Raw genomic sequence first — 27647 nt, 5'->3', positions numbered from 1 at the left:
AATCAGCAGAGGATTTGGGGCTGGTGGGGAAGCCACAATCAGGCCTTTAATCCCACATGGGCACAAAATCCCGGGATAAAAAGGCCAGAGCTGGTCCTAATTGCTGACTGCTGTGTGCTTCTGAGTGTGTGAGCAAAACCTCTTAGCCTGCAGCAAGCCGGGGGGGTGGGCTAGGGAGGCATCTCTGCCTTCTTGCTGCCCAGGCTTAAGCCCCCAGGCAAGGGGGGTCCCACATTTTAGGGGGATCTGCCCCAGCACTGACACTGGCTGCAGCCTGCAGGGAAGTCCCTGGAAGGAGCCGTGGTTGTTCCCAAAGCCAGAACCCCCCCGGGAGGTGCTGGAGCAAAGTAAACCGTGTGGGGGTGGCTGGTAGTGGGAACATCCAACCTCTCCATGCCTGCGCCCTGGGCCTATCACCCCCGGCCCGTCGGGACTGAGAGTGTATACATATATACATACACACACATACATATATATACCTGACTATATATAGGTGTACACGGTGTATGTGCACCTATACCCTGACTCCGGGGGGAGGTCACTGTTGACCCTCCACGTTTCGGGGGGCCCGATCCTGTCCAGGAGCGCGGGGCTGCACAGGGGGCGGTGCTGCGGCAGGGGGCGGGGCACCCTGTGGCCGCCTCCCGGCGCGGCCCGCCCGGTCCCGGTGGCGGCGCAGAGGCTGCGGGCGCGGCGGGGCAGAGCAGGCGGAGCGCGGCGGGCGCCGTGCCGGGGACGCGATGCACTCGCTCTTCAGGAAACGCAACAAAGGCAAATACAGCCCCTCCGTGCAGAAGAAGAGGTGAGTGACCCCCAGGCCGGGACAAGCAGCGCCGCGATCCCGCGGCTCCCAGCCCAGAGCATCCCTGCACGGATCCCGGGCACCGGCCGCTGTGTCGGCTCCTCTCCGAGCCGGGTCCGCACCTCTCCGCCCACGTGCGGACACAGGGAGGGTTTTTCCCCAGTCCCCTCGCATCGCAGCAGCGGCAGCTCCGGGAGCAGGTTCCTTCACTTCCCAGGGGTGTGCTGGGTCGGTTCTCAGGGAAGACAAACCTGGCTGTCCTTAGCCTTCAGCCACTTGCTCCGATAGGACCAAGAATTGCGCCGATCGCCCTCCCCTCAGCCCTGTCTGATGGGGTGGGTACGCGTTTCAGCTGCTCTGGTCGTAAAAAAGAGAGCAACGTGTTGAGTAGACCAAGCTGGACGGGGCTTGGAGCAATCTGGTCTAGTGGGAGGTGTCCCTGCCCATGGCAGGGGGTTGGAACTGAATGAGCTTTAAGGTCCCTTCGACCCAAACCGTTCTTTGATTATGATTCATTCTACGGAAAGTCGCTGTTAAAAAGGAAAAGACATAAAAAAATCGCGGCCTCCCCCCAGCAGGCTCAGCCCCATTGTACATTGCACGGGAGGGGGCTGGAGACTGGGCAGCCCCAGCCCCTGCCTGCACCAAGCGGGTGGCACAGGGGACATTTTTCCCAAAGAAGTGGATATTTGCGTCGGTTCAGACTCGTGGCCCGTGTTTCCCAGAAGAGCTGCAGCGGCTCTGGAGCATGCGGAGCGGGATGGCTGGCGCACATTGAAACCCATGGCTTGTTCGTCTTGTTCGTCCTCCCCTCTAGAGGTACTTGCCCTGGCCGGGGGACGCAGACCAGCCAGAAATCTCCCTCTGGCAGGAAACCGGGGAGCTGGTGTAGGGGCTGAGGTGTCTTTGAGGACCCAGCAGGGTCTGACTGACGTCTACCAGTGCGGGGAGCCCCTGGGTGCGGTGGTCACTGGAGGGGTGTTCCCCGAGGGAGGAGGGTGCTGCCCCACGCGGGGCGCTCTCAGGCTGCGGTACTCGCTGAGCTCCTCTGCTCGGGCTGGGATTCCAGCTCCAGCCCTCGGGCCGGCTCCCCCCAGCCCGGCTGGCTCAGCAGGGACGCCCAGGCTGCTGCTCCCAGAGCCTGGGGCACGCTCTGCTGACAGCTCCTGCTCTGGGGCAGGCTGGCAGGAGGAGACGGGGTGGCCCTGAGCCCTCTGAGGCTCAGCGTGCACCTCACTGGTGGCCCCAGTTTTCCCATGGTCGAATAATGGTGTAAATTGGAGAGCTGGGGCTGTTCAGATTGGAGAAGACTCCTTAAGGGGAGACCTTAGAGCAGCTCCAATGCCTAAAGGGGCTACAGGAAACCTGGAGAGGGGCTTTGGACAAGGGCCTGTAGGGACAGGACAAGGGGGAATGGCTTTAACCTGACAGAGGGGAGATTGAGATGAGCTCTTAGGCAGAAGTTCTTCCCTGTGAGGGTGCTGAGGCGCTGGCACAGGGTGCCCAGAGAAGCTGTGGCTGCCCCATCCCTGGCAGTGTTCAAGGCCAGGTTGGATGGGGCTTGGAGCAACCTGGTCTGGTGGAGGGTGTCCCTGCCTGGTTGCATTTCTGGTCTTTGGGGGTGTTAGTGGAAGGCTTGAAAACGAGAAACACCACACCTGGACTGGTAGCTCAGGACTCTGAGCAATGTCAGGATGCTGGGAGGCAAGATGAGACAGACCCACCCTGTGATCCCCACCCTGGGACTGGGGCTGGGGTCCCTGCTGCTGCACCCTGAGCCTTGCTAGCACTGGGTACCCTGTGCTTACAGCATCCAAGAACAGATGGAGCTTCGGAAGGTGTCCTTCCCTGTGCGCCCTGCCTGAGAGCCCAGCAGTTCCAGCCGGTGCCAGAGCACCTCTGAAGGCTTCGGGCCAGGCTGAAATCCGCATTTTTCTGGCTGTTGGTGGCTGAGTTGGCAGCACAGGGCTGAGGCCTCAGGCCAGCCTCCCCCCCTGCACCCGGTTGTCCCTGCACACCTCAGAGAGGGCTCTGCTCGTTAGCCCCAATTTGTTAATTCCTGTGTTGGAGTTTACAAACACCTGTGAATCCAGGGAACACTCCCACCGTGTGGAAACAGCCCCACCATCAAGATGGGGAAGCCGGTGCTTGGACCGGTTACACAACTTGCTGGAGAAGGATTGCGAAGCAGCAGCAGTGAGGAGCTCCTGTCCCAACCCCTGCTCCAGGCACTGCCGGGCTCCTGCCTGGTTTTGCTGCCAGGAAAACAGAGCAACACTCCTAGAATCAACCCACCGACCACCCCACTGGGAACAGGGATGGAGATTTCGACACCAGGTATGGCCTGGGCTCACCCTAGGCTGCGGTGGGACTGCAGGGGCTGCACCTCAGACCAGGGCTCAGTGCAAGGTGCTGCTGGTGACAAGCCCTGGCAGTGCAGTGGTGATAGGGCAATAACCAAGCTCCGGTTTGGCAAGTGTGCCGTGGTGCTGGAATGTTTCCTGCAAGCAGTGAGGAGCCAAGGCTTCGAGCTCAGCTGATTCAATGAGTGGTTTACCAGGAAGCACCATCCTACAGCAGATCGCAGCCTGATGAAGAGCCCCTGTGAGTCTTGGTGGCTTCTTCAGCCAGGGAACAAGCCCTTTCCATGCTGGCGGCATCTTGATGAGCAGCTCTGGACAGTCAGGATTCTGTAAGTCCATGCAGCTCAAGACAGGCACTGTAATCTGCCCATGAAAACACTCTTTGTAACTCTGGATGCAGCCAGCCACACTTCCCCAGCCCTGAACTCAGCCTCCCATCCAAAGCTGTTGGAAGCCTGTGTGCTTCCATGCAACCACCTCTGCAGCTCGAGGCCAGCCAGCCCTCGCTGGTGTTGGTAAGAAGGGAAGCCAGCCTGCTTTGCAGCTCTAATACAGCAACAGTGGGGAAAGAACAGGAGCAGCACAAAATCCTGCAAGGATTTGAAGATGACTTGGTGTCCAGTTCTGTGGCTTGCCACTGCTCGGCCATCCTCAGCAACACCAGCTGAGTCTTGGAGCACACTGGCCATGCACCAGAGGAAAACCCTGGCAAAGCCCTTTGCTGAGCACCCTGGACCACATCCCCATCCATCTGCCCACCTCCCAGCACCACTCACAGCACTAGCAGTTTCTTTATCCCCAGTGCAGGTGATGCTCCTGAACCACTCCCCAGGATTTGGTTTCTGATGCACTCCTCAGCAGGAGCAGTGTCTGAGTCTCTTCGTGGGAATATCTGCTGCAGCTCTGGCTAGGGCTTGTGGTCTCCAGGCTCAGTAGCCACTTCCATTCGATCCTGGGCACACCAGAGACATGTGGACATCTCCCTGCTTTGTCTGGGGAATGTGGATGATGATGATGACATCTCTTTTGTCTCAGGGAGTTGATTACTTTATGCTTTTGCTCACCCCGTCCCAGTAGTATAAGGCCCTGGGGATTCATGTGGCACTGCCCATGACTACTGTGCTGTTAGCAGACTGTATATGTGTCCCTAGAAGGGAAGGCAGAAGCTTTGAATAGGGACATAGTCTGGGGGGAATACCCTCTCCCTCCTTTCCCATTACCTTTACCAAGCTCTTTGCCATGCTTGGAAAACAGGAGGTTGGTTTTCTCCTAGATAGTCCAGCCTAAGACAGAAGAAGTATAAAACACAGCTCAGCCTTGAGCTCACAGCCTTAGAACTCATGCTCCTACCACCAGGAAAGATGTTCATCCTTGGTGAGAGCATTCATCACCGAGGACTCTGGAGACCCTTAACAGTGTCAGGAGACCCAGTGCCCATGGAGGAGGGGGGCAGGAGCTCTGCCTGCAGGGTTGGCATTATGTCTTGAGGCTGTGTGGTAGGGCTGGAGTCAGCACTAGGGACCAGACAGCCCGTGAGTCAGGGGACCTGCTCTGTATTTACGCCGGAGCAAACCTCACCATCATTGCTTTGGCCTATTTCTGCTTTAATTTCCATGTACATTACAATCACCACTGCTACGAGGGAAGATAAATACAATTTAAACAAGCTGGACTAAGCACAACAACCATGCTGTCCAGCTACGCCCTTACTTGATGCTTGATGGCACATTGCTCCAGAGTTTTGAGCCAGATTTTAATCTCTCCCAAACCTGAATTACTGAAGCCAAAGCCCAGCCCTTGTCCTCTGCCCTGCTGCAGTTTCACTCCAGTATCAGAGCTGCACAAGTATCATGCCGTGGGAGCTGTGGCTCAGTGAACTTTAAGGGTGTTGATGGTTCTGTGCTGTGGCCTTCTGAAGGATTTGTGCAGTTTAAGTCCAGTCTCCAGCAGCAGTGCTCATGAGGGTATAGGCTTTATGAAACCTGTATGGATGGAAATTAAATGGGAATGGAATCTAGAGCAGCAGTCACTGCATCCCAGGAGTGGGATGCAGGAAGCAGGACCAGGATCCATGCACAGACTCCATTCTCAACCAGCATTTGTCCCTGGCTGAGCATTCCCACCATGGAGAAGCTCTGGGCATGGGAAGGTTTCCCAGCAGGAGAGAAGGGGTAGATCCAGCACAGAGCCCTTCCTGTTAACCCACAGGACAAGCTCCCAGCAGGAGCCTTCCCAGGAACAGCTGAAGCTGCCGGAACTCCAGGAATATCTATTTGGACATCCTCACTTTGGGGATTAGTGAAATTGCCTCCTTGTTTGGGGAAAGAAAAGGAAACTGAGCAATGAAAGGGGTTTCCTACCACCTGTCAGAAGGGCAAAGCCAGGGACAGCCCAGAGATGTCAGCTGTGGGGAAGTTCGCTCCAAAAAGTGCTATTACCAGTGAGGGTGCAACCTAATGGGAAGAGATAGGAAGGTAGGAATAAAGAAAAAAGGCCAGGTTTTAGCAGCAGTTTCCATATCACAATAATTGTCATTGTGTTAGTAAGAAACTCTCTTAAAAAAAAACCCAAACCAAACAACCGAAAAACCAAACACACAAACAAAACCCGAAGAGAAAACCGCAAACCCAAAGGAAAACCCTCAGAAACAGAGCATCACCTGAGGTCGGATGTGGTGCATGGATGAAGTGATATTTGCCATGGAGCAGCAGCTGGGAGAAACTCTCCCAGTCCTCATGGGAATAATCGTGGGTCCTTCGTGCCAGACAGATGATGCTCAAGGCAGCATTGGAGAGAAATAACCCTTCTGCCCTGTGCAGCTTTTCAAAGTGACATCAGTTCTTCCTCCCTCACCAGAAAAGGTTGGAGCTCTGCAGCAATGGCAAAGCCAGGTTTTCCAGGCGGGTTTTATTATTATTATTTATTCATCCTTCAGACAAAGGCTTATCTGTTAGCACAAGAGCTCTGCATTCCCCCCTTGCTTCACAAGGGCTGTGCCCCGGGCGCCTTTGCTCCTGCTCTTCCCAGCTGGGCCACAGCCAAATCCCACCCTCCTCACTCTGCTCCATGCTCCGGACATCCCCTCCTGCCTGGTTTCAGGCTCTGGCTGCCCTTTGCCTTACCCTGCCTGCAGCTCTGCTCCAGAGTCACCAGTGACTCTTCCCAGCAGCTTCCCAAAGGGATCCCATCCACACACCTTTCCTGGTCCAGCCAAAGTTTCCTCACCACTTCACCCATCACCTTGTGTTTCTTCTGCATCTTCCTCCTCTCAGCAGATGAAGGGCACAGGGAAGTTGACATCCTCCATTCCCTGGCATGGTGATTTCAGCCAGGTTTCAGCTTTCCCAGCCAGTCCCTCTGGAACCCTGCTTGACATCCAGACAGATGCAAGGATCATGCTCATCATCATGGGACATTAACACAGACCCTACTATGGTCAGGCAGTTTATTAAGAGGGCTGATGTTCTATCAGTAATGTACAGGTTGCTTGGTTAAGGGGCACAGAAGTAATAAGTGTGATGAATAAGATCTCTATTATTTCCTTTCTTAGCTCTCTTATTTCTGTGCTTATTTCTGCACACTTAACTGCTTCTGTGTTTCAGGCAGCAGTGGGGTGAGCAGGAGCACCTCCCTGCTCATGGTCCTGCACTGTGTTCAGCACAGGTTGAGGTGTGGAGGAGCAGCTCCCCTGCTGCTGCAGCAGGTGTTTGAAACCCAGCTCCCATGGGAGGTTTATATTAGGTTTCCCTGTACCAAAACCTCAGCCGGTGTAAACCTCTTGTGTAAACCACAGAGGTGGAGAGAGCAAGCAGCTCTTTTGTGTGCGTCAGGGGAGTGGGGCTGAGCAGCAGAGCCGGGCCCACATTACAACCGAGCATGTCCTTGCTTGCTCCAAGCAAGCGCCGTCTTTTCCCTGGTCACTCCGATACTGCACATTGAAGCAGCAGTTTCTGGGTTACCAGGCAAACCATTCTCTGACACAGCGGAACCCCAGCCTTTGCCCTTCGCCCTCCCCCAGCCCCAGCGCATGCAGTGCTGGAGAAGGGGCTTTCACCCCCCAGGTACCACTGGGATGGGGTTGGAGGGTGCCTCTGCCCCGACGCTGGGCTCCTCGGCACTGGGTGGGTGGGAAGGAGGGAGGGACGGCCGGGGGCAGCACCATCAGCTTGGGCAGGGAGCAAGCAGCACTGGCTCGGCAGCAGGGAGGTTAATGGGGGCGATTAGAGCTTGTGGCTCAGACCTGGGGTAGAAGGGCACAAGAAGTCATCCTCGCCCTGACACGTCACGCCCATCGCACAGTGGCCTGCCAAAGCTGGTACCTGAGGAAGACGGTCAGGGTATTCCCTGGTTCCCAGCTCCCGAGATCAGTTTTGCTGATGCAAAGTAAGCACAAAGGCCAGGCAGAGGCTCCAGGCTCAGCTCTGCTAGACCAGACCAGCAGCAACAGCTCAGGAAGCTGTGGCTGAAACATAGCATGGCCACAGATCCCCAGTGACCCCTGGCTTAATTTTATATTCTCAATACAATTCAGAAGCTTCAGTCAAAATCAGAACTAGAAAAGCCCCTGGATTCCTGTGCTTTTTGGGATGTTTCTTCCATTCCATGCTGTAGATACACTAAAACCTTGAAGATTCACTTGGGCTTGCTAGGAAACACCAGGACCAAGTTAGGGAACATGCTGATGAACCAGCAAGCCCTGCCAGCCCACCCCCAGCCCCGCTCAGTGCCAGTTCAGCTCCTGGCTATCACAGTGAAGCATCCCAAGCTCCCACCTGGATAATGAGCCTCTCCCATGCTCAAAGCTCAGGCGGCCTCCACTTTTTGGTGAGACATGAGGAAGGCTCCATAGCAGTTGGAAGCTCTCTCAGGATGCAGGAGATGCCAGCTCAGAGCAGCCATCATCTGAAGACACACCAACACGTGCAGCACATCTTAGTCACCTGGCTTCAAACCACTTTCTCTTCCCTGGTTTCATCTGATGTCTTCCCTGGTTTACATGGGATGACGCAGATTAGAAGAAACCCCAAAGCGGATTTTGAGGAGCTGCTTCTAGCATTGCAGTAGGATCCAGCCACCCCTGCACCCTCCATCTGTGATTATGGAACAGAAAATGGAATTCATTCCTGCCATTACTGCAACCAGCCACACAACTCACAACCACCCCTGCGTTTGCTCCTCTGCTTGGAAACACCAACCTGGATCATTGCTGATGCAAGAGGGCCCAGAACCACAGCAATCCCTCTGCTCATCAGGAGGTGCCAGCAGCAGCAGCGATGAACACAAGACTATCAGCCATGATGAGCACTGTCCTCATGATGCAGCCTCTCTTAAAAGAGGAGAATCAGTGTAAATCCTTCCCATGCCAAATCTTTCTGGGAAAGTGTGAACTTCTGTGGTGCTGTTGGATGCTACGAGGCTCCTGCAGCCCGGGGCAGGGTTTGAGGGTGGGAGGAACGAGCCCAGAGCTGGGTTTTGTGTTGTTCTGCTGCACTGAAAGTGACAGCACACATGGCAGGCAGGAGTGTGTCCTGCAGCTCAGACCAGTGCCAGGGGGAGGCTGGTCAGATCAGACTGGCCAAGCTTTGTGCCCCAGTGCCCGCACTGGAAAGGCAGCAAGGTGAGGTGTCCTCACTGGAGGCTGCATGCCGTCCCCAAGCTGCACAGCACAGACAAGGCCATGCACTGCTTTTACCTGCGGACAACTGAGCACTAGGACATGTCCAAGGAAGCCACTGCAAAGCACCAGGGCTGCCTCGGTCGATGAGCCACGTCCACTCTCAGCTTTGGCCAACCACGCTGTGGAAAGACAGGAGGACATGCCTGGTGCTGTCCTGGAAAGGCTCGACCCCTGCCCTGGGAGGGACCTCGGTGCTGCAGGATGCCTCGGAGCTGGGCTGACCCAGCTGCTGAATGAGGATGTCCATGCAGGAGCTTTCTGTGCCATGACGAGCAGGGTTGGGATGCTGGTGCTCCACCAGGCACCTCTGTGCTCCCCCAGCCTGCCCAGGAGACACACAACTCACCTACCAGCAGCTGTAACAGCTGTTAACACTTCCAAGTGCCATCTAAAGATTAATTCTACCACCACATAACAAGGCCATTAAGGCTCATTATCTCCACTCCACAGTGGTTGGGATAGCAGTGAGCCAGCCCTTGGCTTAAGCCTGCATGGCAAAGCGGCTCAGCCGGAACATGAGCCCCAGGCTCCCCACCAACCTCGGCAGGAGGAACCCTCCTGTCCCACTGCTGAGGAGCTTGCCCAGCTCCCTGCCTCTGGAGCTGCAGTGGGATTGTTGTGGGCACACAGCTCTGGCAGGCTGCGACCTCCCCTTGCAGCCAGTGACAGCAAGGGGAGGAATGTTTACAATAACCCAGCAATGCAGGAGCTGTGCCATGGGTTGTTCTGGCTCTGCAACAGGGATAAGGATACTCGAGCTGAGGCTGCAAACAGGGAGGCTTGGACCAGCATCACCCTGGGGGCAAAATCTGGGGCCTAGCATGAGAGAAAGCACGGAAAGATGGATACAGCATGTGTTGTCCTATCCCTTTATTTGGTTTGAATTGCTTAGAGCTCTTCACAGAGCAAGGAGGCTCTGGCCATGTCATGGAGGGACACAGCAGGGGCTCCAAGGCAGGGACTGCCCTGGGCATGGCCAACAGCCTCAAACTGTGTGCATGGGGTCTGGGTTCTCTCTCCCTGTCCCCTGCAAACTGTTCTTTTCCTCCGTGCTCCAAAGCCAGGGGAGGCTCAGGCTCGCCTATGGCATCGCTCCCATTTCCCCGTGTGGGATACACTGCATCCCCACGCGCCACCCCCCTCCTGGCACAGCGGAGTATTTTGGAAAGTGTTGGGAATGCTGCAGTGAGTCACAGGCAGCTGCAGGGCCTGGCAGGCTCCACTGGCCCCTGGCCACCCCCAGGGTCACAGCACCCCCAGGGCAGCCCCCAGCAGCAGCCTGGGGCTGTGGCCATGTTTGTGGGGTGACGAGTCCCCCTCTTTGTCCCCAGCATCTCCAGCAAGGAGCTGACTGAGCTCATCGAGCGCCTGCAGAAAAATGCCGACCAGGTGGAGAAAAACATTGTGGAGACTGACTCCCGGATGCAAAATGTAAGCACACGGGCTCCTCCGAGCAGCCCTGTCCCTCCTGCTGCAGCTCTCCCGCTTTGCTGCCATCTCCTCTCCCCCGGTACACATGTGTATGGTTGCCCTTCCCTGTGCTGGGGCTCCAGGCTGTGATGAGGGGTGCGTGGGTTCCCCCAGCTCATGGCAGGGTGCAACAGGGCCCCAGAATTCTTCCCTAGCCAGGGCTGGGCAGAGCTGGGATGTGCATTCCTGGATGTGCATCCCAGCAGGCAAGCAGCTGGATGGAAGAGAGTGGGCTTGAACCATCCTCCTCTGAGAGAGAGTATAATGCAGCCCAAGGTGATGCAGCCCCCCAGCCACAGCCCTGCCTCAAGGCTAACACAGGGGAGGGAAAGCAAAATACATCACTGGGAGGATGTGAGATAGCAAAGCTCCTGTCCATCTCTGGTGCCCAGGCACAGTGTGGTGGGATGACCTCTCGTTTGTTTTCCCCTGGTGACCCTTCCTCCTGCTCTCTCCTGGGCAGGACTTGCACAAGATCAAGGCCTGCCAGGTAGCACAGTACAAAGACCTGACCGCACAGAAGCTCACTGAGTCTGACAAGCTGCTCTATGTGCTGGATGGGGACGCAGCCATCGCCCGGCACATGAAGCACCCCCAGGGTGACATGATCACAGAAGAGTGAGTACCCCAGAGTCTCGCAGGGGGAAGGATGCTTCTCCAGGGGCTCTGCTCAGCTCCTGCCTGCAGCTGGTGGGTCACCACAGGCTTCTTTATGTCCCAGTTCACATGAAGGTGCCTGACCTGCAGCGATCCTTGGGCATGTGTAGGGTGAGAACGGCTCCATGCCTGCTGATGGCAGCTCTGCACAGAGCATGGAGGGGTGGCATCTGCCCATGGTTTGGGCAGACCATGCTGTCCCCTGCTCCAGCCTGCCCCAAGGGGGTGAATGTTCTGAGCAGCCCTGGGCTGTACAGGAACCACAGGATGGCTGCACAGGAACCTCTGCCCTCTCCCTCCCCAGCCCATTGCACAACGCAGCTGCTGCAGCCCACCTGCAGTGTTGGTCTATCCAGGGGCCCCTAAGGACAATCTCCCCCCTCCATGAGGGCCTGGGCGAGGATCACCTACAGCTCCCAGTGCTAATGCTGGTCCATACCCACATCCTACATCCCACCCTCATCTTTCCCCTCCTGCAGCATCCGGCAGCTGAAGGAAAGAGTGGCAAACTTGCGTGTGAAACACAACCAGATCTACAGCTTCCCCCTGCAGCATATTGAGCCCCAGGTCAACTGGACAACAGTGATTGAGGAGAAACAGGTACTAAAGGGACCATCAGTGCCACCATCAGTGCCAGGGACCTGGCCTGGGCAGGACTTCATGCATCTCCCTACGGAGAAACAGGCTCTTGGAAACCTTCTTGGCATCTTTATGGTGGGAGCAGCAGTCAGCATGGGAAGGAGCTAGGGTGCTGGGTGGCAGGGGAGGGTGCAGAGGACAAGGCCCTTACTTTTAACCTACTCCCTACACTCTTCCAGCCAGAAAAGCTTTAGAAAACCCCAAACTGGCTTTCCCACAGCTGCCCTCCAGCACAGCCAGTTTCACCCACATGCTCCTGAGCATCCACACACTGCCAGCACTGGAGCCCATCCAAGCCCAGCTCTACAGCCACCTCCAAGCAGTGTTTCCTAGGTCTCAGCCACCCCATCCCTTTCCCTCATCACTAACCCCAGCTCCTGTGCACTGCAGGATGCATTAAGCAGCAAGGGCTTTGGGACCGACCTGCCGCTGGTCAACAGCCAAGTAGAAGAGCACAACATCTTCCACAATGAGGTCATGGCCATTGGCCCGCACATCGCCAAGGAAGGCAGCAAGGTCAGTTCTGCCTCCTGCCCTCTCCCTGCTGCCTCTGCCCCAGGCTGCTCCTGAAGATGAGGGCATCCCACCACCCAAGCTGCTATACCCAGACTGGGTGGGTGCCCAGATCCACACCTCAGAGCTCAGCGTCACACACCAACTCTAGCTGTACAATGAAGCACATTCCATAAACCCCACATCCCCCTTCATCAGCAAGCCCCTGCCAGGCCACCAGTCTCCAGAGTCACCCTCCTAATTCTTGCCTTGCTTCTCCTCCCTTACCAGGAATACATGAGCGACTTCCAAGACAAGTACCAGAAGCTGCTGGTAAGAGATCTCTGGAGTCCTGGGGACAAGGGATCCTCTTTGGCAGGGGCCCCTTGTTGGGTGGCCCAGCCAGAGAGGACCTTTGGGCTGAGCTCTCCACTTTGACCCTTCCCAGGCCAGCTCCCAGCAGCGGCAGCAGGATCTGAACTCCCTGCAAGACTACATGCAGCGCTGCACCAACAAGCTCTACTGGCTGGATCAGCAGGCAAAGGACAGGACCCATTACGACTGGAGCGACCACAACCTGGACTACCCCAGCCGGCGCCGCCAGTATGAGGTGTGTGTGCACTCGCCGCACCCCGTGTTGGCTGGGTGCTGGGCATAGAGCTGGGGAGTGGGCTGGGGGCTGGACACATCCCGTGCTTCAGTTTCCCCTGTTCCATCATGAAGGAGGTTGGATGGGGCTTGGAGCAACCTGGTCTGGTGGAAGGTGTCCCTGCCCATGGCAGGGGGCTGGAACTGGATGAGCTTTAAGGCCCCTTCCAAACCAAGCCATTCTGTGACTCTGTGAAGCACTTTGAGATGTGCAGGTGATAGTGCATGAATAGTAAGGTTAATTCTTCCTCCTGCCAAAGATAACACAAGGAGGAAGCTCAGTGGCTTCCTTATTCTCTTCCTTATCTCAGCATTCACTTGGCAAGAGTCACATCTTTAGCAACATCTGCAAGGAAAGGAAAAGCAAAAGCTGCAGTGGGGGAACTTCACGCTGTCTGTCCTGTGGAGTTGTTCAGGCCCTTTCAGAGTAGCTCAACCACAGGATGCAGGCAGGATCGCCTCTATTTGCGTTTGGATCGTTATTATCTCACCTCTCTCCATCTAGAACTTCATCCACCGGAGGCTGGAGGAGAAGGAGGAAGCTATCAACAAGCTGCACGCAGATGGAGATCAGCTGCTTGCCCAGAATCACCCTGGGAAGAACGCCATCGAGGTGAGCATCAGGAATGGGTTCCAGTTTCCCACCCACCCTAGAGCTCAGGGGACTCACCCAGCCCTTCTCCAGTGTGGGACCTGGTGCCAGTGTGACTCTTGTCTTGGCTTCTTGGGATGCCAAGTAAGAAAATAGTCTCCTTCACCTCTAAGTGTGTAAACACCATCAGAGGAGCTGAGATAAATGTAAAGAGCTCTTCTCATCTTCTTCATTCCTGTGGCAATTACTCTGTGCCTACCTACAAAGGAGAAATTATGGTGGCAAATTCCACCTTTGATGGGAAGATGGACATAAGGCAACAGGATTTGCCACCTCCTTCCACCCAGCCCCACATTCCCATCACAGCATCCCAGCTTTGGTCTAGCTCTCTGCTATTCCCATCCTAGCTTTGACTTGACAACATCTGGGTGGCTTCAGAAGCAGCCAAGGGGCTGTTTGGTCAAGATGGAAACTGGTACTTTCTGGTGGGCGGCTTGGGGTACTGTAGAGTGTCCTGCTGACATCCAGCTCCCACCCCTGTGTTGCAGGCTCACATCGAGGCAGTGCACGCTGACTGGAAGGAGTACCTCAACCTGCTGATCTGTGAGGAGAGCCACCTGAAGTTCATGGAGGACTTCCACAAGGTACCAGATCCCAGCAAAACTGGTGTTTGCTCTGAGCAGCCTAGAGAGTAGGGGCTGAGTTGAGAATATGAACAATTTCCTGCTGCTCTGGAAATAGAGTAGAAGAGCTTGAGTGCTCTAGTTAATCTATGGGGGTTTAAGGCTAGGAGGGACCACCCTGAGCTGCTATAGCACAAGTCATAGCTGCTCAAAACCCAATAATTGCTTGGGCAAAGTATGACCTGCAGGGAGCATCCGCTCAGTGCTGAGGGTCAGGTGTCTGCAGGACATCCTTGTCTGCAGTACAGCAGAGGTGTCTCACAGAGGCACCTCACCCCCAAACCAAGGCAAAGGGAGACTTTGTATGCTCCACTCGGCAGTGGAACAGGTCCACAGGGGGAAATGACACCCACAGAAAGCAGAGCTGCGCCCCGGGAGCCCTGTGCTGGGGCTCAGCACCCGGCTGAGCTCAGCAGACAGATGTCTGTGGATAAATGGCATCCGCCAGCCAGGGAGGCTCTGCAGCAAGCAGGTCGGGCTGGATTCCTCTCCCACAGCCTGGGTGTGTTGACGTGATGAGTCTGTTGCCAAAGCTAAACTGTGGTGCCCAGCCCAGGCAGTGCCTTTTGTGGGGATCTGACAGAATAACTGCCCCCGGGGGTGGTTTGTGTGTGGAAGGGCTTGGCTCTGCCTCCTCAGCAGAGGCGTCACACACCATCGTGATGCATCACACACCATCGTGATGCTGTCCAACTGAAACAGAAGTGAGGGCAGGGAAAGGTGGGATTTAACCACACTGCAGGAGAAGCTGACACACACACAGAATAAGCTGCCCTTGGTTGTCATGACAGTTCTGTTGCCCTGAGCATGGGAAATGGCAAATCCTTGCCTTTCTCCATGTACTTCCAGGTGTCCACATGCCTGTTGTAGCTCCCCGTGGCTGTCCCTGCTCTAGGCAGTGAGAGGACAATGGTGCTGGGGTGGGTCTGCTCCACGTTCCAGCAGGACCCTCTCTCACAAGAGGCTTGGCCTTTCTGCAGTTTCAGAAGGACACCAAGGATGCCCAGGAGCTCTTGAAGAAGGTAGATACAGACCTGGACCAAAAATTCAGCCCAGAGTTCAAGGACAGATACCAGCTGGAGTCTCTCCTCCGGGAGCTGGATGTGAGTATTGGAGCAGGCAGGTCCACAGCAGCAGGAGCTGGTGTCCTTTAGGCACCAAGGGAGGGACATCCCTGCCAGTGCAGGCATCTAGCCCAGCTTTCAGAAGGGCAAGCATCAGAACCACACCGCTGCCTCCTTTTGCCTGGCCTTCACACATCTCTTCCTTCCCCTCCAGCTAAGAGATTGCCTCTCCCATAGCAACCTAATTGCTTGCTGGGCTGGTTTTTATTTGTTCTCTCTCAGTGAGTGCTCACTCAGGGTGGGAGCAGATTTAGATCTGCTGCCAGAGGAGGTGTGGAACGTGCTGTGCTGCGAGAGCCTGGTGCTGAGAGAGATCACCCACTCGGGAAGGGCTGTGTTGAGCCTGGCCACTGGCCCAGCCCCAGCCCCAGCGTGCTGCAGCAGGCCCAGCTGATGCACGTGTCCCAGGACAGCTGATAGCTGTTACTCAGAGATGTCCCTCTCCTCCTGCCTGTTCCAGCCCACTCCACATTACAGGATACCCACTTGCACAGCTAGAGATAGAGCAGCTGATGAGAGCCTTTCATTGGGACTCTAGTCTAGAAGTAGACTCTAGAAGTAGAGCTAATAGCTGGGAAGGGGGCTACCCATCAACATGCAGGCACATCAATGTGGACCACGAACTGGGGCATGCCTGGCATTGCCTGGGGGTTAGTGCTAAGACATGGGAACTTGTGGGCATAATCTCAGTCCTCAGCATGGCTGCAAAAGCAAGCAGGAGAGCACAGGAGCAGAGGTGGAGAAACAACAGCTGCAGAGCAGGACCCAGGAACCATTTTCGCTAGCATAAGCAAAGGAGAAGCCACAGCCTCTGTCCCAGCTGTACACTGGTGCACTTTCCTCCCAGCTGGGAAAACACAAAAGCTCAATCTTCCCACATTCCCCTACTGGTTTTGGTCATTGCCCTGTGCTAGGACCAGGAGAAGGCCTTGGACAAGTACGAGGAGGTGGTGAAGTCGCTGCAGGAGCGCAGCCAGCACATCCTGCCCCTGCGGTACCGCCGCCAGACGCCGCTCCAGCCCATCCCCGTGGAGGCTCTCTGCGAGTATGAAGGCGAGCAGGTAACATCCCCTCATCCCATGAGCAGTGCAGGGGTGCTGTAAGGGAACGGCTCCTTGGGGGCCACTGGGGATGGAAGAGATTTTGCCAGTGCCCAAGCAACAATGTCTTCTGCAGTGGGGATAAGGTGAAGGTGGTGCTCACCTCGGGGGGAAAGTGGGTTCTGCAGCTCAGGAGGGATCTGGGAGGAACACAGCCTCTGGACTGCGTGCCCATCACACACCCTTCAGGAGGCTGTGACAGCTCGGCTGTCACATTCCAACACTCCCTGCACTGGGATGAAGATGTCCAGACATGTTTCTGATCAAATGAACTCCCCACTGTCACTGGCAGAGCCCCAGCAGGCATCCCCTCATCCCCACCATCATGGGATCAGTCTTGGGTAGCTGAACAAAGGGATAGGCCAACAAAGCCAGCAGCCACCCCAGGAGTGGCAGGGGCCTGGCATGGAGTGAGCAGCTCCAGCTGACTCAGCTGCCTGCCTCTCCAGAAAGGAAAGCCGAGCACAGCCTTAGGAACGCCTTCTCATCTCTGCCCTAGTGGGAATCTGCTTGTTGTGGCTGTTGCAAGAGGAGGCATGGCTTCATACCTGGAGGCTCTGGGGAGGGAGGAGCAGGCACATGGGCTTTTGGCAAGCCACAGACACTTGGAGACGGCAAGAGGGTGCCAAGCAAAGAGATCAGGGTTTATGCCAGTCCTGCCTCCCTGCAGTGCAGCTCCCCAGGGCTGCCGGCGTGGAGGAGGGTGGGTGGTGTGTCCTGACCTGCTGCTGTGACTGGTTCCTGTTCCCTAGGGCCAGATAAACCGAGGAGCCCACTACACCCTGCAGAAAAACAGCGGAGACATTTGGGAAGTGGCAGACGGCTCAGGAGACAAGATCAGCGCCCCAGGGGTCTGCTTCATGATCCCCCCGCCTGATGAAGAAGCAATAGCGCTGGCAGACCAGTATGTGCCCCACAGCCTTTGCCCTTGCTTCCACCAGCCCAGGCCATGCCACCAGTGCTGCACAATGCATCTAGCAGTGCTGATGGGGGGCTCCTGCCTCGATTCCTGCAGCCTAAGCAGGTTCCTCCTCCTCCTGAAGGAATTCCTGCACCCTCCTTCTTGCACACAAGATCACACCTGGCAAAGTGGGGTCAGCTCAGAGACATCCAGGTCCCCCCCTCCTCCAGGGGGATTATGGCAGGGGGAGCTGCCCGTGTCTCTCTCAGCAGGCAGGTGGCTGCCTTTGCTGCCTGTCCCCTGCTCTCAACCCTCCAGTGACCACACCACTCTACCCCATCACCAACACAGTGTGAAGGTGCCTCTCACCACCTTGCTTCAAGGCTGCCTTGAGAGGGGCCAGGTCCCACAAGCCCCTCTAGAGCTGCATCTCCTTCCCGGATCAGCACTGAGATGAGCACCAGGGCGATGGAGGGGACCAAGGGCCTGACTGATCTCATGTCCATGCTGTCCTGTTATGCAGAATTGCCAATCGCTACGTGAGCGTGAAGGAGAAAACAACCAACTGCAAGAACATCCTCCAGCAGCGCTACGAGGGGCTGAAGGCAGACAGCATTGGAGGTGAGGCTCTGGAAGGGCAGCCTGAGGCTTGCCCCTTCCCAGGCACAAGGTGGCTGCTGTAGCCTTGAGCTTAGGTGGTGGTCCATCCTAGGGGGATGTCACTGAGAGCTTTCCATCTCCTAACGGTCCTGGGACAAGAGTGTTGGGCTGGGTGCAGGGGCAGAACAGCCAGGCTGCAGTTGCAGCAGGCAGGGCTCAGGGAGAGGAGGAAGCTGCGGGTTTGCACTCACCAGTGGGATTAGCCTAGACCCAGCTTCCAACCGTCTTGAGCCCGGTCCCCCCCATTATGCAGATGCTGCATCGGTTCAGGGGCGCCAGCTTCTGGCAGGGCTGGAGAAGGTGAACAGCGACCTGGACAAGCAGGAGAAAGCCATAACAGCAAACCTCCGTCCACCGCTGGAGCAGAGTCGGGCTGTGCAGGACAGCACTGAGCGCTCCAAGGACCTCAAGGTATGGGGCTGTGGCAGCCCATGGACAGTTCTGTACATGGACCATGTTCCTCCCAGGGGGTCTGCAGGGTGGTCCTCACTATGCTGGGTGCTGCAAGCTCTCCCTGAGCCAGGAACACACAGGGATGGAGTGATGCTTACAGCTGCTGCCTCTTCCAGCGGATGGGGAGCAGCCCTTTGAGCAGCCTCACAAGCCATAAACCTTTGCCCTGGTCCTGGCCCAGCTCGGTCACAGAAAGGTTGAATTGGAAGAAAGTGATGGCTGCAGAGTGCAGGCTGTGAGGAAGAGAGGGAAGCCCTTGAGTTTTGATCCTGCCCATATGCCCTGTCCTGTGCCCTGTTCCCTTGTCTCAGCAAGTAGCTGTTAAACTTTGCCACCACCATCACCAGCTCAGAAAGGAGCAGAAAAACACCTATGGTTCAGGGCATTGTTTCTCCCTGTGGACCTGCTCTGCTGGGTCCAGTGCTGGTAGCATCCCAATCCTTTCCTCTCCTTCAGAACCCTAATTAAGCCATACTCCATGCCACAAACCTCCTTTGGTTTAGGAGGAAGTTCAGGTCCTGGTTACATCACCTGCCACGGGCTGTGTAAAAATCCAAGTGCTACCACAACAGAAAGCAAATTGCTCCAACTGCCTGCAGCTCATTGATGCTTAGGCCAAAATTCATCCATCAGGCTGAGGAGCCCAGTGATCCACAGGAGTCCAGCACATTCCTAACAGAGCTGGAGCTCTTGGGATCCACTCCCCAGCCAGTTTCTTTGCTAAGGGCTAGCTAGACTGCCCAGAAGAGAAAAAAATCAACAGAAAATAGCCCAAATAGTATGTTTTCAGCCCTACAGGGCTGAAAGGCACCTGCCATCAAACAAGCCCTCAGCCCTGACCTCTCTTCTCACACTGGACAGCCAAGGGTCAGCTGCTTTGTAGGCAGAAGGCCCTAGTTCAGTTGCTATAGTGGCTTTACTCCTCCTGCAGAACATCACCAATGAGGTCCGTCGCATTGAACCCGAGAAAACGAGGAAGATCCAGGAGTGTGAGGTCTTCATTGAGTCTGTGCCCAACACCGGCAGCGCCACCTTAGTAAAGAACAAGGTGGAGAACACCAACAAGAAGTACGACCGCGTTGTCCAGCTGCTCAGCGCTGCCCAAGAGAAGTAAGTCACGGCTTAAATCATGGCTTGAGCCTGGGATAACGTAGGGTCCTGCAGGAAGTAGGTGCAGGTGTGTATGAACACCTTTCCTCCTGTGTCCATACAGAGTTGAGGTGGCCACACACCTTGAGAGGAGCCTCCAACAAGGCCGAGATCTGTTGTCTACCTACGAGAACCAGCTGGTCACAGATGACACGGTACCAGAGGACCTGCACGTGGTAGACCGTAAGAAAGAAGAGCTGCTGGTGAGTGTTTTCTCCAGGGCGTTTTCTGCCCTACTGACATGCTCCACATACAAAACCACTTTCCAACAGCTGGGGCAATTGCTACTCACGTCACAAGCTCAACTCAGTTGGTAAAGGGATTTCTCACCCCAGCTGGAGGTGAGACCATGCTAACTGCAGTAATCTCACCTACTTTAAACACAAGCCATTTCCAGTCCCAAACCAGAAATCAAATGCCAGTTGAATACTTGTGATCTGATAAAAGGACTAATAGAGGAGTGAAGGATAAAATAGTCTATTTAGGATAAAAAAGGATAATAGGATAAAAAAGCTACACAGTGGCCTGATGCTTGGAAAACTGGACCTAGCAAGGCTCCACAAACACCACTAGGAAAAGCTACCAGCCAAAATGTAGAAAGGCCAAGGACTGGTTAGGCTAGAGCTTTCTGACCTTCTTTAGCTTTTCCATCAAGTCCCCAGGTTCAGAGCAGCATGCAAAACTTCCGCAGCTCCTTCTGGTGTTGTTACACTGGCAGTAACAGGGTTTCAGGCTTGCATAAGGAGGACCAAATATATTTTGCACATAGTATGCTTGCTTTTAAGGGTTAACAGGTGGAGAAGGGAGCAAGGGCTAGCTTTTCACCCCATCAGGTTTATCAGCTGGCTCTGCTTACAATGCAGGCCTCTAAATTGTTTCTCCACAGCTCAGAGCACTACTGCAGCTCAACTTTCTGCAGCTCCAGTGCAGTTGCTGAAGTTGCTGGGGAACAGTGGCAGAAGTCTGGCACGTGTGCAGCCCTGGAAAATCTCTCTCTCCTGTTTTTCCACAGGCCATGAGCACTGAGCTCCAGTCCAAAAGGTTCCTGCTCAATGAAGCAGAGCAGAACTTGCTGAGGACAAAGACGTGCTCCAACACGCTGGCCAGCAAGTTCCAGGAGCACTGCCCTGACATTGAACGTCAGGAAGCTGAGCTCTACAAACTCAACCAGCGCTTCAACAACCTTAGCAAGCAGATTGATCACAGGTAAGACTCTGGGACAGAATCTAGCCACGACTGGACCAACCTGGAGAGCTGGAATATTTACAGCAGAGTTGGAACTACACCGAATGTGGAATGCCACTGGGCATGTAGTGATAGGACAAGGGGAGGTAGTTTTGAACTGAAAGAGTGCATATTTATATTAGACATTAGGCAGCAGTTCTTCCCTGTGAGGGTGCTGAGGGTGCCCAGAGAAGCTGTGGCTGCCCCATCCCTGGCAGTGTTCAAGGCCAGGTTGGACGGGGCTTGGAGCAACCTGGTCTGGTGGAAGGTGTCCCTGCCTGTGGCAGGGGTTGGAACTGGAGGAGCTTTGAGGTCCTTAACCAAAACCCATCTGGGTTTCTGTGAATCTGGAAGAGGCATAACACTATCAGGGGAATGAGGAGTTGCAGAAGGGCTTCCAGGGTGACCTAAGGAGGAAAGGAGGTTTCTGGCATGCTTGGGTCAATCTGGGCAGTCTGTAGGATTAAACACTTTTACAACAGAGATGGAGATTTTGGCAAGGGAACAACTCTGTCTCAAATCTGTCTTTAGGGAGCAGGGGAAGTGGGGATGGGTTAGGAGGTGTTTGCAGGAGACAAAGGAGATGTGACAGTGCTGAAGCTGAGCCAATTTTCCTGCAGAATGCAGACCCTGCAGAAAGCAGAAAGTGCCTACTCCAACTACCGCAGCAACTATGACAAAGTCAACCAGTTCCTGTGCAACATCCCCAACTATGAGCCGCAGGAGACTGACAACATCCAGCAAGTGGAGATCAAGCTGAAGAACCAAGCGGTAATTCTGTTTGAGTGCACTCTGGGAGCTCCACAGGAAAAGATAAGGAATAGGACTGAGATAGCTCCCGAATGTCAAATAGAAAATTATAAATAGTTACTTGATTTATATGCTTTTATGCTATAAGGTCCCACTGTCCTACGTGTGCCTTGCTTACACATAGCAGGGCAGCTTGAGAAGGTTGTCATTCTCAGGGTTGTAACTTTAAAATGGCAACCCTCAAAAAGGCTGAACAATGTGTTTGGATTTGGTGTTCCCTCTGATGTGTGTCTCTGTGCATGCCAGGCGCTCCTCAGTGACATTGCAAGCAAGGAACAGGAGGTGCAGAAGGTCTCTGCCACAGCTCAGCAGTACCAGCAGGCAGTGAAGGTAAGGACTGCAAGTCTGCTGCTGGGAGAACTAACACAGAAGCACAAAATAGTTTGTGTTGAAAGGGTCCTTTAAAGACCATCTAGACCAACCCCATTGCAACTAGACCAGGTTGTTCCAAGCCCCATCCAGCCTGGCCTTGAACACTGCCAGGGATGGGGCAGCCACAGCTTCTCTGGGCACCCTGTGCCAGTGCCTCAGCACCCTCATTGTAAGAAATTTCTTCCTTATATCTAGTCTGAATCTCCACTATTTTAGTTTAAAACCATCATCCCTTGTCCTGTTGCTAAGGGCCTGCAAGGGCTTTCTCCTAAGTTCCCTCTAGGTACTGAAGGGCCACAATAAGGTCTCCCCGGAGCCTTCTTTTCTCCAGGCTCAATAACTCCAGCTCTCTCAGCCTGTCCTCATAAGAGGTACTCATCCCTCTGATCATTTTTATGGCTTCCTCCAAATCCACTCTAACAGGTCCAGATCTTTCTTGTACTGAGAACCACAGAGCTGGAACAGAACTGCAGGTGGGGTCTCACCAGAGTAGAGGGGGAGAATCACCTACATCCTGCAAGGAGCTCCATAAAGCAAGCCTAGTGCTCTTGCTCAGTCAGCACAGGTTGTATCTACTCTAACATTGACATCATATGGCCATCAGCATGGCAACTGGCTCAGAGTTATTGTCCGGCAGAGGAGGATTTCCACTCTAAACCCAGCACTAGTAAGGGGTAACTCCAAAGTCAGCACACACTGCAGCTGCACTGTTATGGTCACGCGACTGTACCTGACCCAGACTGCTGGTAGGCTCTGCCTCCAGTGCTCTGGGTCCCATCAACCTCAGCAACTCGCCTAAAACACAGGTCAATGGAAGACGTTGTTAAAGCCAGGGTTTAGGAGAGATCTGTGCATGATGGGGACCTGGTGATCTCACTTTCTGCCTGGGAATTCCTTCCCACAGGACTATGAATTGGAGGCTGAGAAGCTGCGGTCCATCCTGGACCTGGAGAACGGCCGCAATGGGTATATGAGCAAGAAGCCCAGACTCCAGTCTCCAGCTGCAAAAGTGAAAGAGGAGGTAAAGAAGGGGTTACCCACAGAGAGCTATGACAGCTTTTGGAACTAGTGGGGATTTTGCAGGCAGTTCTAGTTACTGTCAGTGACTTTAATCATGAAGGGACTGTAGGGGAGGGCAGAGAGTCAGGGGAAGAAGGGATTTTTCATCATTCTTAACGCATCCATTTTCTAGGCTGGACTGGCCAGAATAAAGACACTGGATGGAGCACTTTCTGAAAGGGGGAAAAGGGGAAGAAAAGCCAAACCCTGAAAGTTTTCATCCCTCCAAACTTTCAGAGTGAGATTTCACCACCAAAGATCACATGCTAGACAGAAACACAGTGAGAGCAGGCCACAAGCTACTTTCTTTATGCAGGATCCGTTCAATGTCTGCGTCAAACTCATCCTGCCTATTGAAGGAAGTGTCCACCTGGTTCTTCCTCAGCTGCAATTTTTGCATATCTTGAGTAGGAAACATACAGTACAACAAATGTGTGTGGCTGAGAATCACTCTTCCTCCCCTAAAGCTCCCCCAAAGAAGGTAGAAGGTTTTTAGCAGAGCACCCAGGGTTGCTGCTTTATGGCCTGTTGTTTCTATGAAGTAAGTCTTACCCAAGCTCCCCTGGTTCTACCACCTCTTTCCAATGCATTTTTGATCCACAGGAAGCTGTTCTGGCAGCCAAGTTCACCGAAGTAAATGCTGTGAACAAACAGAGGCTGCAGAACCTGGAGTTTGCTCAGAGCCTCCTGCGGCAGGTAAGTGATGACGAGGAGCACTGTGATACTGAAAGGAGGCATGGAAATAATACACACATGTGCCTTTGTGTTACAAGTTGAACTGGAAACAAATGCAGTGTTTTGTAGCCCCCAGTCATTAATCAGCAGACACATCAGGCAGACAACCTCTCTGTGTTTCCCAGCCCCATCTCCCACTCACCCTAAGAAGCTTTGCATCATTTTTAACACTTTTGCCAAACCAGGTCAGCATTAGTGTCCCTCGTGGCTAAAAGCTTTGTTCTGACAGCAATGGGCATTGCAAAAGCAGTTCTCATGCTGGGAATCCACAGATCTGTTCAAGGGCAGCCTGTGTGCATATACCTCTTGTTCAGCATTGGCCACAAGCAACCGCCATAAAGCAAGCTCAACATCCCCCTGTCATATTGTCACAGGAGGCACTGGAAATGAGCACCGAAAGTATGATTGTTTGGTAGTTGTTGACTACACATTCTTTTCTCAACAGCAACCAGAGGTTCAAGTGACAGAAGACTTTGTTCAGAGCAAAAAATCCCTGAGGCCTGTGGAAGAAGTCTGGAAGCTGAAAAAGGAACTTGAAGATGAGACGCAGCGTCGGCAGCAGCTAGAAGCAGAGATCAAAGCCATTCAGAGCAACATTGTCTACCTGCAAAACCAGAAGCCCCAAGAAACTGTCGTTAAGAAAGAACTGCTGAAGAAAGTGCCTGACCCTCAGCTGGAGGAGAGTTTCCACAAACTGCAGCAAAACCTGGCTGAAGAGCAGCGCAAGAACCAGGTCCTCCAGGATGAGCTGGAGGCTCTTAAAATCAGGCTGTGTGTTCTGGAGCACGAGAAGAGGGAGGGAGGGCAGGAGTATATAGTGAAAGAGGTACTGCGTATTGAACAAGACAAGGCTCAAGCCAATGAAATCCTGAAGCTCAAAGAAGAATTGGAAGAGCTCAGGAGGCAGGAAGGAACTAGAGAGAATGAAGTCATCCTCTTACGCCAACAAATCGCTGTGCTGTCCAGCGAGAAGAACAAAGAGCAGGAGAAGGTAACAGAGAAGGAGGTGCTGAAGCTGCAGAACGACCCCCAGCTGGAGATGGAATTCCGGATGTTGCAAGAGAGCAAGCAGAGGGAGAGCGCCCTTCGTCAGAAGCACGAGGAAGAGCTCAGCTTCCTCCAGGACAAGCTCAAACGTCTTGAGAAGGAACGGGCCATCGCCGAGGGCAAAATCACTGTCAAGGAGGTGCTGAAGGTAGAGAAAGACTTGGCCATTGAGAGAGAGGTGAATGAGCTCCGGCGCCAATATGAAGATGAGAAGTCCAAGGGTCGTTCCAATGAGAGGGAGAAGGCTGAGCTGCTCAGGAAGATCCAGCTGCTGGAGGAAGAGAACTCCAAGGTGGTCGTCCAGGAGAAAGTGCGTGAGATTGTGCGCCCAGATCCCAAGGCTGAAAATGAAGTTGCCAACCTTCGGTTGGAGCTGGTAGAACAGGAGAGGAAATACCGAGGTGGTGACGAACAGCTGAAGAGCTGCCAGAACGAGCTGGCTGCTCTGAGGAACAGAGGGCCACTGGTAGAAGTCAAAGAAGTCATTAAGGAAGTCATTAAATACAAGAATGATCCAGAAACTGAAAAGGAGCTACAGCGGCTCCGTGAGGAAATAATTGAGAGGACAGGAGCAATTGAAAGAGCTGACCTTGAAATCTACCAGCTGAAACAAGAGATACAAGCTTTGAAAGACACCAAACCTCAAGTGCATATGAAAGAAGTTGTTCAAGAAATTCTGCAGTTTCGGGAAGACCCCAAGACTAGAGAGGAGGTCGAGTCCCTGAGAGTGCAATTAGCAGATGAACAGATTAAACACATTGACCTGGAGAGGGAGCGCCTTCTTCAAGAAGAGAAAGTAAGACAGAAGGAGGAAGAGCTCTCCCAAGTGAAGGAGAAGGTGGTCCAGCAGGAAGTAGTGAAATATGAGCAAGATCCTGCCTTGAAAGCCGAAGTCAGCTCCTTCTCTCAGAGCATCGAGAGCGAGCTGAAGCAGATTGACGGCCTCCGTGAGGAGCTCCGCAAGTTGCAGAGGAGGCGGTCGGAGCTGGAGCGTCAGCTTGAAGAACTGGAGAAGGAGAGACAGGCACGCAGAGAGGCCGAGCTGGAGGTGCAGAGGCTGAGAATTAGGCTGAATGAGTTAGAAGAACAGGAAAGGGAGACAACAGAACGAGTAACTGTGAAACAAAAAGTGATCCTTCAGCAAGATCCCCAGCAAGAGAAGGAACACTCCCTCCTCAAGCTGGAGCTAGAAGAAGAGAAGCACCGGAGACAAGTCCTGCAAACTGAACTAGAAGCCCTGAGAAAGAAGCTCCTTTCTTTGGAGAAGATGGAGGTCAAAGAGAAAGTGGTCTTTTCAGAGAGTGTCCAGGTGGACAAAGGAGACACTGAGTATGAGATTCAAAAGCTGAAGAGCAATCTGGAGGAAGAAAGCAGGCGTAAGAGGGAGTTAGATGCAGATATTAATCGCCTTGAAACCAGGCTGTCAGAGGTGGAATTCAACAACTCCAAGTCATCAAAGGAGTTAGACTTATTAAGGGAGGAGAATCACAAACTACACCTTGAGAAACAGAACCTGCTGATGGAAACCAGGAGACTGCAGTCAGAGATTGAACTCACAGCAACAGAAGCTCAGGATCTGAGAAACATGACCCATGTGGACAGTGGAATAAACCTAGACTCCAGATTCCAAGCTTTGGAAAGAGAGTTAGATGATCTGAAGCAGTTATCCAGAGAAAAAGATGCAGAGATCGAGCAACTCCAAAATCGCCTCAAGACAGTGGCTATCAAGAGGGAACAAAGAGAGAACCACCTGAGGCGCTCCATTGTCGTCATTGACCCTGATACAGGAAAAGAAATGTCTCCAGAGGAAGCTCATGTGTTTGGCCTCATTGAGTGGAGCCTGTTTGTCAAACTGAAGAACCAGGAATGTGACTGGGAGGAGATCTCCATAAAGGGTCCCAATGGGGAATCGTCTGTGATCGTTGACAGGAAGTCTGGTAGAGAGTTCTCAATTGAGGATGCCCTGAAGAGTGGGAGGCTAACCACAGCTCAGTACAACAGTTACCTCAACAAGGAGATGTCGATCCAGGAGTTGGCAGTCTTGGTGTCGGGAAGTAACTACACAGCACTCCCTCCACTTTAGAAACTTTCCTGAAGAGCAGCTGATCAGAGCTGCACCAGTTGTTACCTACCAGATCACTGCAAATCCTTGCCCTCCTTTGCGTCTTCCAAAATGCTAGAGCCTCTGCCCCAGTCATGCTACGAAGCCACACTGCTTGCTGTCATACACTGCGGAAAAGCACCACCAGCAGTAGAGAACATGTTTGTTAGGACAACAGCAAAACGTTCTACCCCTCTTCATCCCTACCTACTCACTCAACCTAACAAAACCCAAGACAAAAGCCTCAGGACAGTGAAGTACCTGAAGTCCAAAGACTGGGTAGAACCTGCAGTTTCCTCAGCATAGTCGCATAAAAAGCTATACATCGCAGTCCTTAGACACTGAAAGTCAAGATGACGCTGAGGTGACCAGCAGGAGCTGGTTCCATCAGCTGCATGTTGGTAAGCCAGACAGTTCCGTCATGCACAACTCACTATGAGCGATGGGATCACCTTCCAAGAACACCAGCTGTGTAAAAACAAAGGTGTGCTACACATCTCAGTTCAGTGTCACCACACCAACACCTAAACACCATCCTCTTGTTCACCTACGTGCCTGTGCTGCTGGGGAACAGTGAAGTAGATATACTTTGATGGCATCAGCTATAGATCCAGGAGGAGCATTCACAGACCAGAGAGGTCAACAAAAAGTATGTGAAGAGGTGGCAGTACTGCCCAACACGAGAGGGTCGTGTAGAACAAACAGCTGTACCCAAATGCAGAGTGCCTTCAGAACAGTTCGTTCACCTCATGGTTCAAAGCCGTTTGTGCTGGTATTTTACTGGTTGGAGTTACACACATCTACATGTTTCATTTACTCGTGTAAGGGTATGGGAAATAGAGGGGAATTCTATTTATAGTACAAAATAAAAAGGCAGTGATTCCAATCA

At 53.8% G+C, this 27647-nt stretch overlaps 1 protein-coding gene across 1 annotated transcript; it reads left to right on the top strand.

Moving 5' to 3' along the window:
- Window positions 1–671: 671 nt before the first annotated feature.
- Window positions 672–27647, top strand: PPL (periplakin). The gene is made up of 22 exons (XM_034065741.1): window positions 672–802; window positions 10174–10273; window positions 10776–10930; window positions 11449–11569; window positions 11999–12124; window positions 12392–12433; window positions 12549–12710; window positions 13254–13361; window positions 13889–13984; window positions 15004–15126; window positions 16062–16208; window positions 17000–17151; window positions 17672–17769; window positions 18062–18219; window positions 19193–19371; window positions 19475–19613; window positions 20423–20616; window positions 21255–21405; window positions 21691–21774; window positions 22721–22837; window positions 23479–23571; window positions 24056–27647. Exons 1-22 carry the CDS (start codon window positions 741–743, stop codon window positions 26738–26740), a joined length of 5292 nt encoding a protein of 1763 aa, XP_033921632.1. The 5' UTR covers window positions 672–740; the 3' UTR covers window positions 26741–27647.

Source organism: Melopsittacus undulatus, chromosome 8, assembly GCF_012275295.1.
Source record: "Melopsittacus undulatus isolate bMelUnd1 chromosome 8, bMelUnd1.mat.Z, whole genome shotgun sequence".
Lineage (NCBI taxonomy): Eukaryota > Metazoa > Chordata > Aves > Psittaciformes > Psittaculidae > Melopsittacus > Melopsittacus undulatus.
This window is presented reverse-complemented; position numbering and strand designations above follow the sequence as displayed.

What these genes read in the sequence shown, in the direction of transcription:
- PPL (XM_034065741.1), top strand. Translation starts at nt 741, where the DNA reads ATGCACTCGCTCTTCAGGAAACGCAACAAAGGCAAATACAGCCCCTCC. An exon ending in AGCGCTCCAAGGACCTCAAG is followed by an intron (nt 18,220 to 19,192) that starts GTATGGGGCTGT and finishes CTCCTCCTGCAG; the next exon opens with AACATCACCAATGAGGTCCG. An exon ending in AGTACCAGCAGGCAGTGAAG is followed by an intron (nt 21,775 to 22,720) that starts GTAAGGACTGCA and finishes TCCTTCCCACAG; the next exon opens with GACTATGAATTGGAGGCTGA.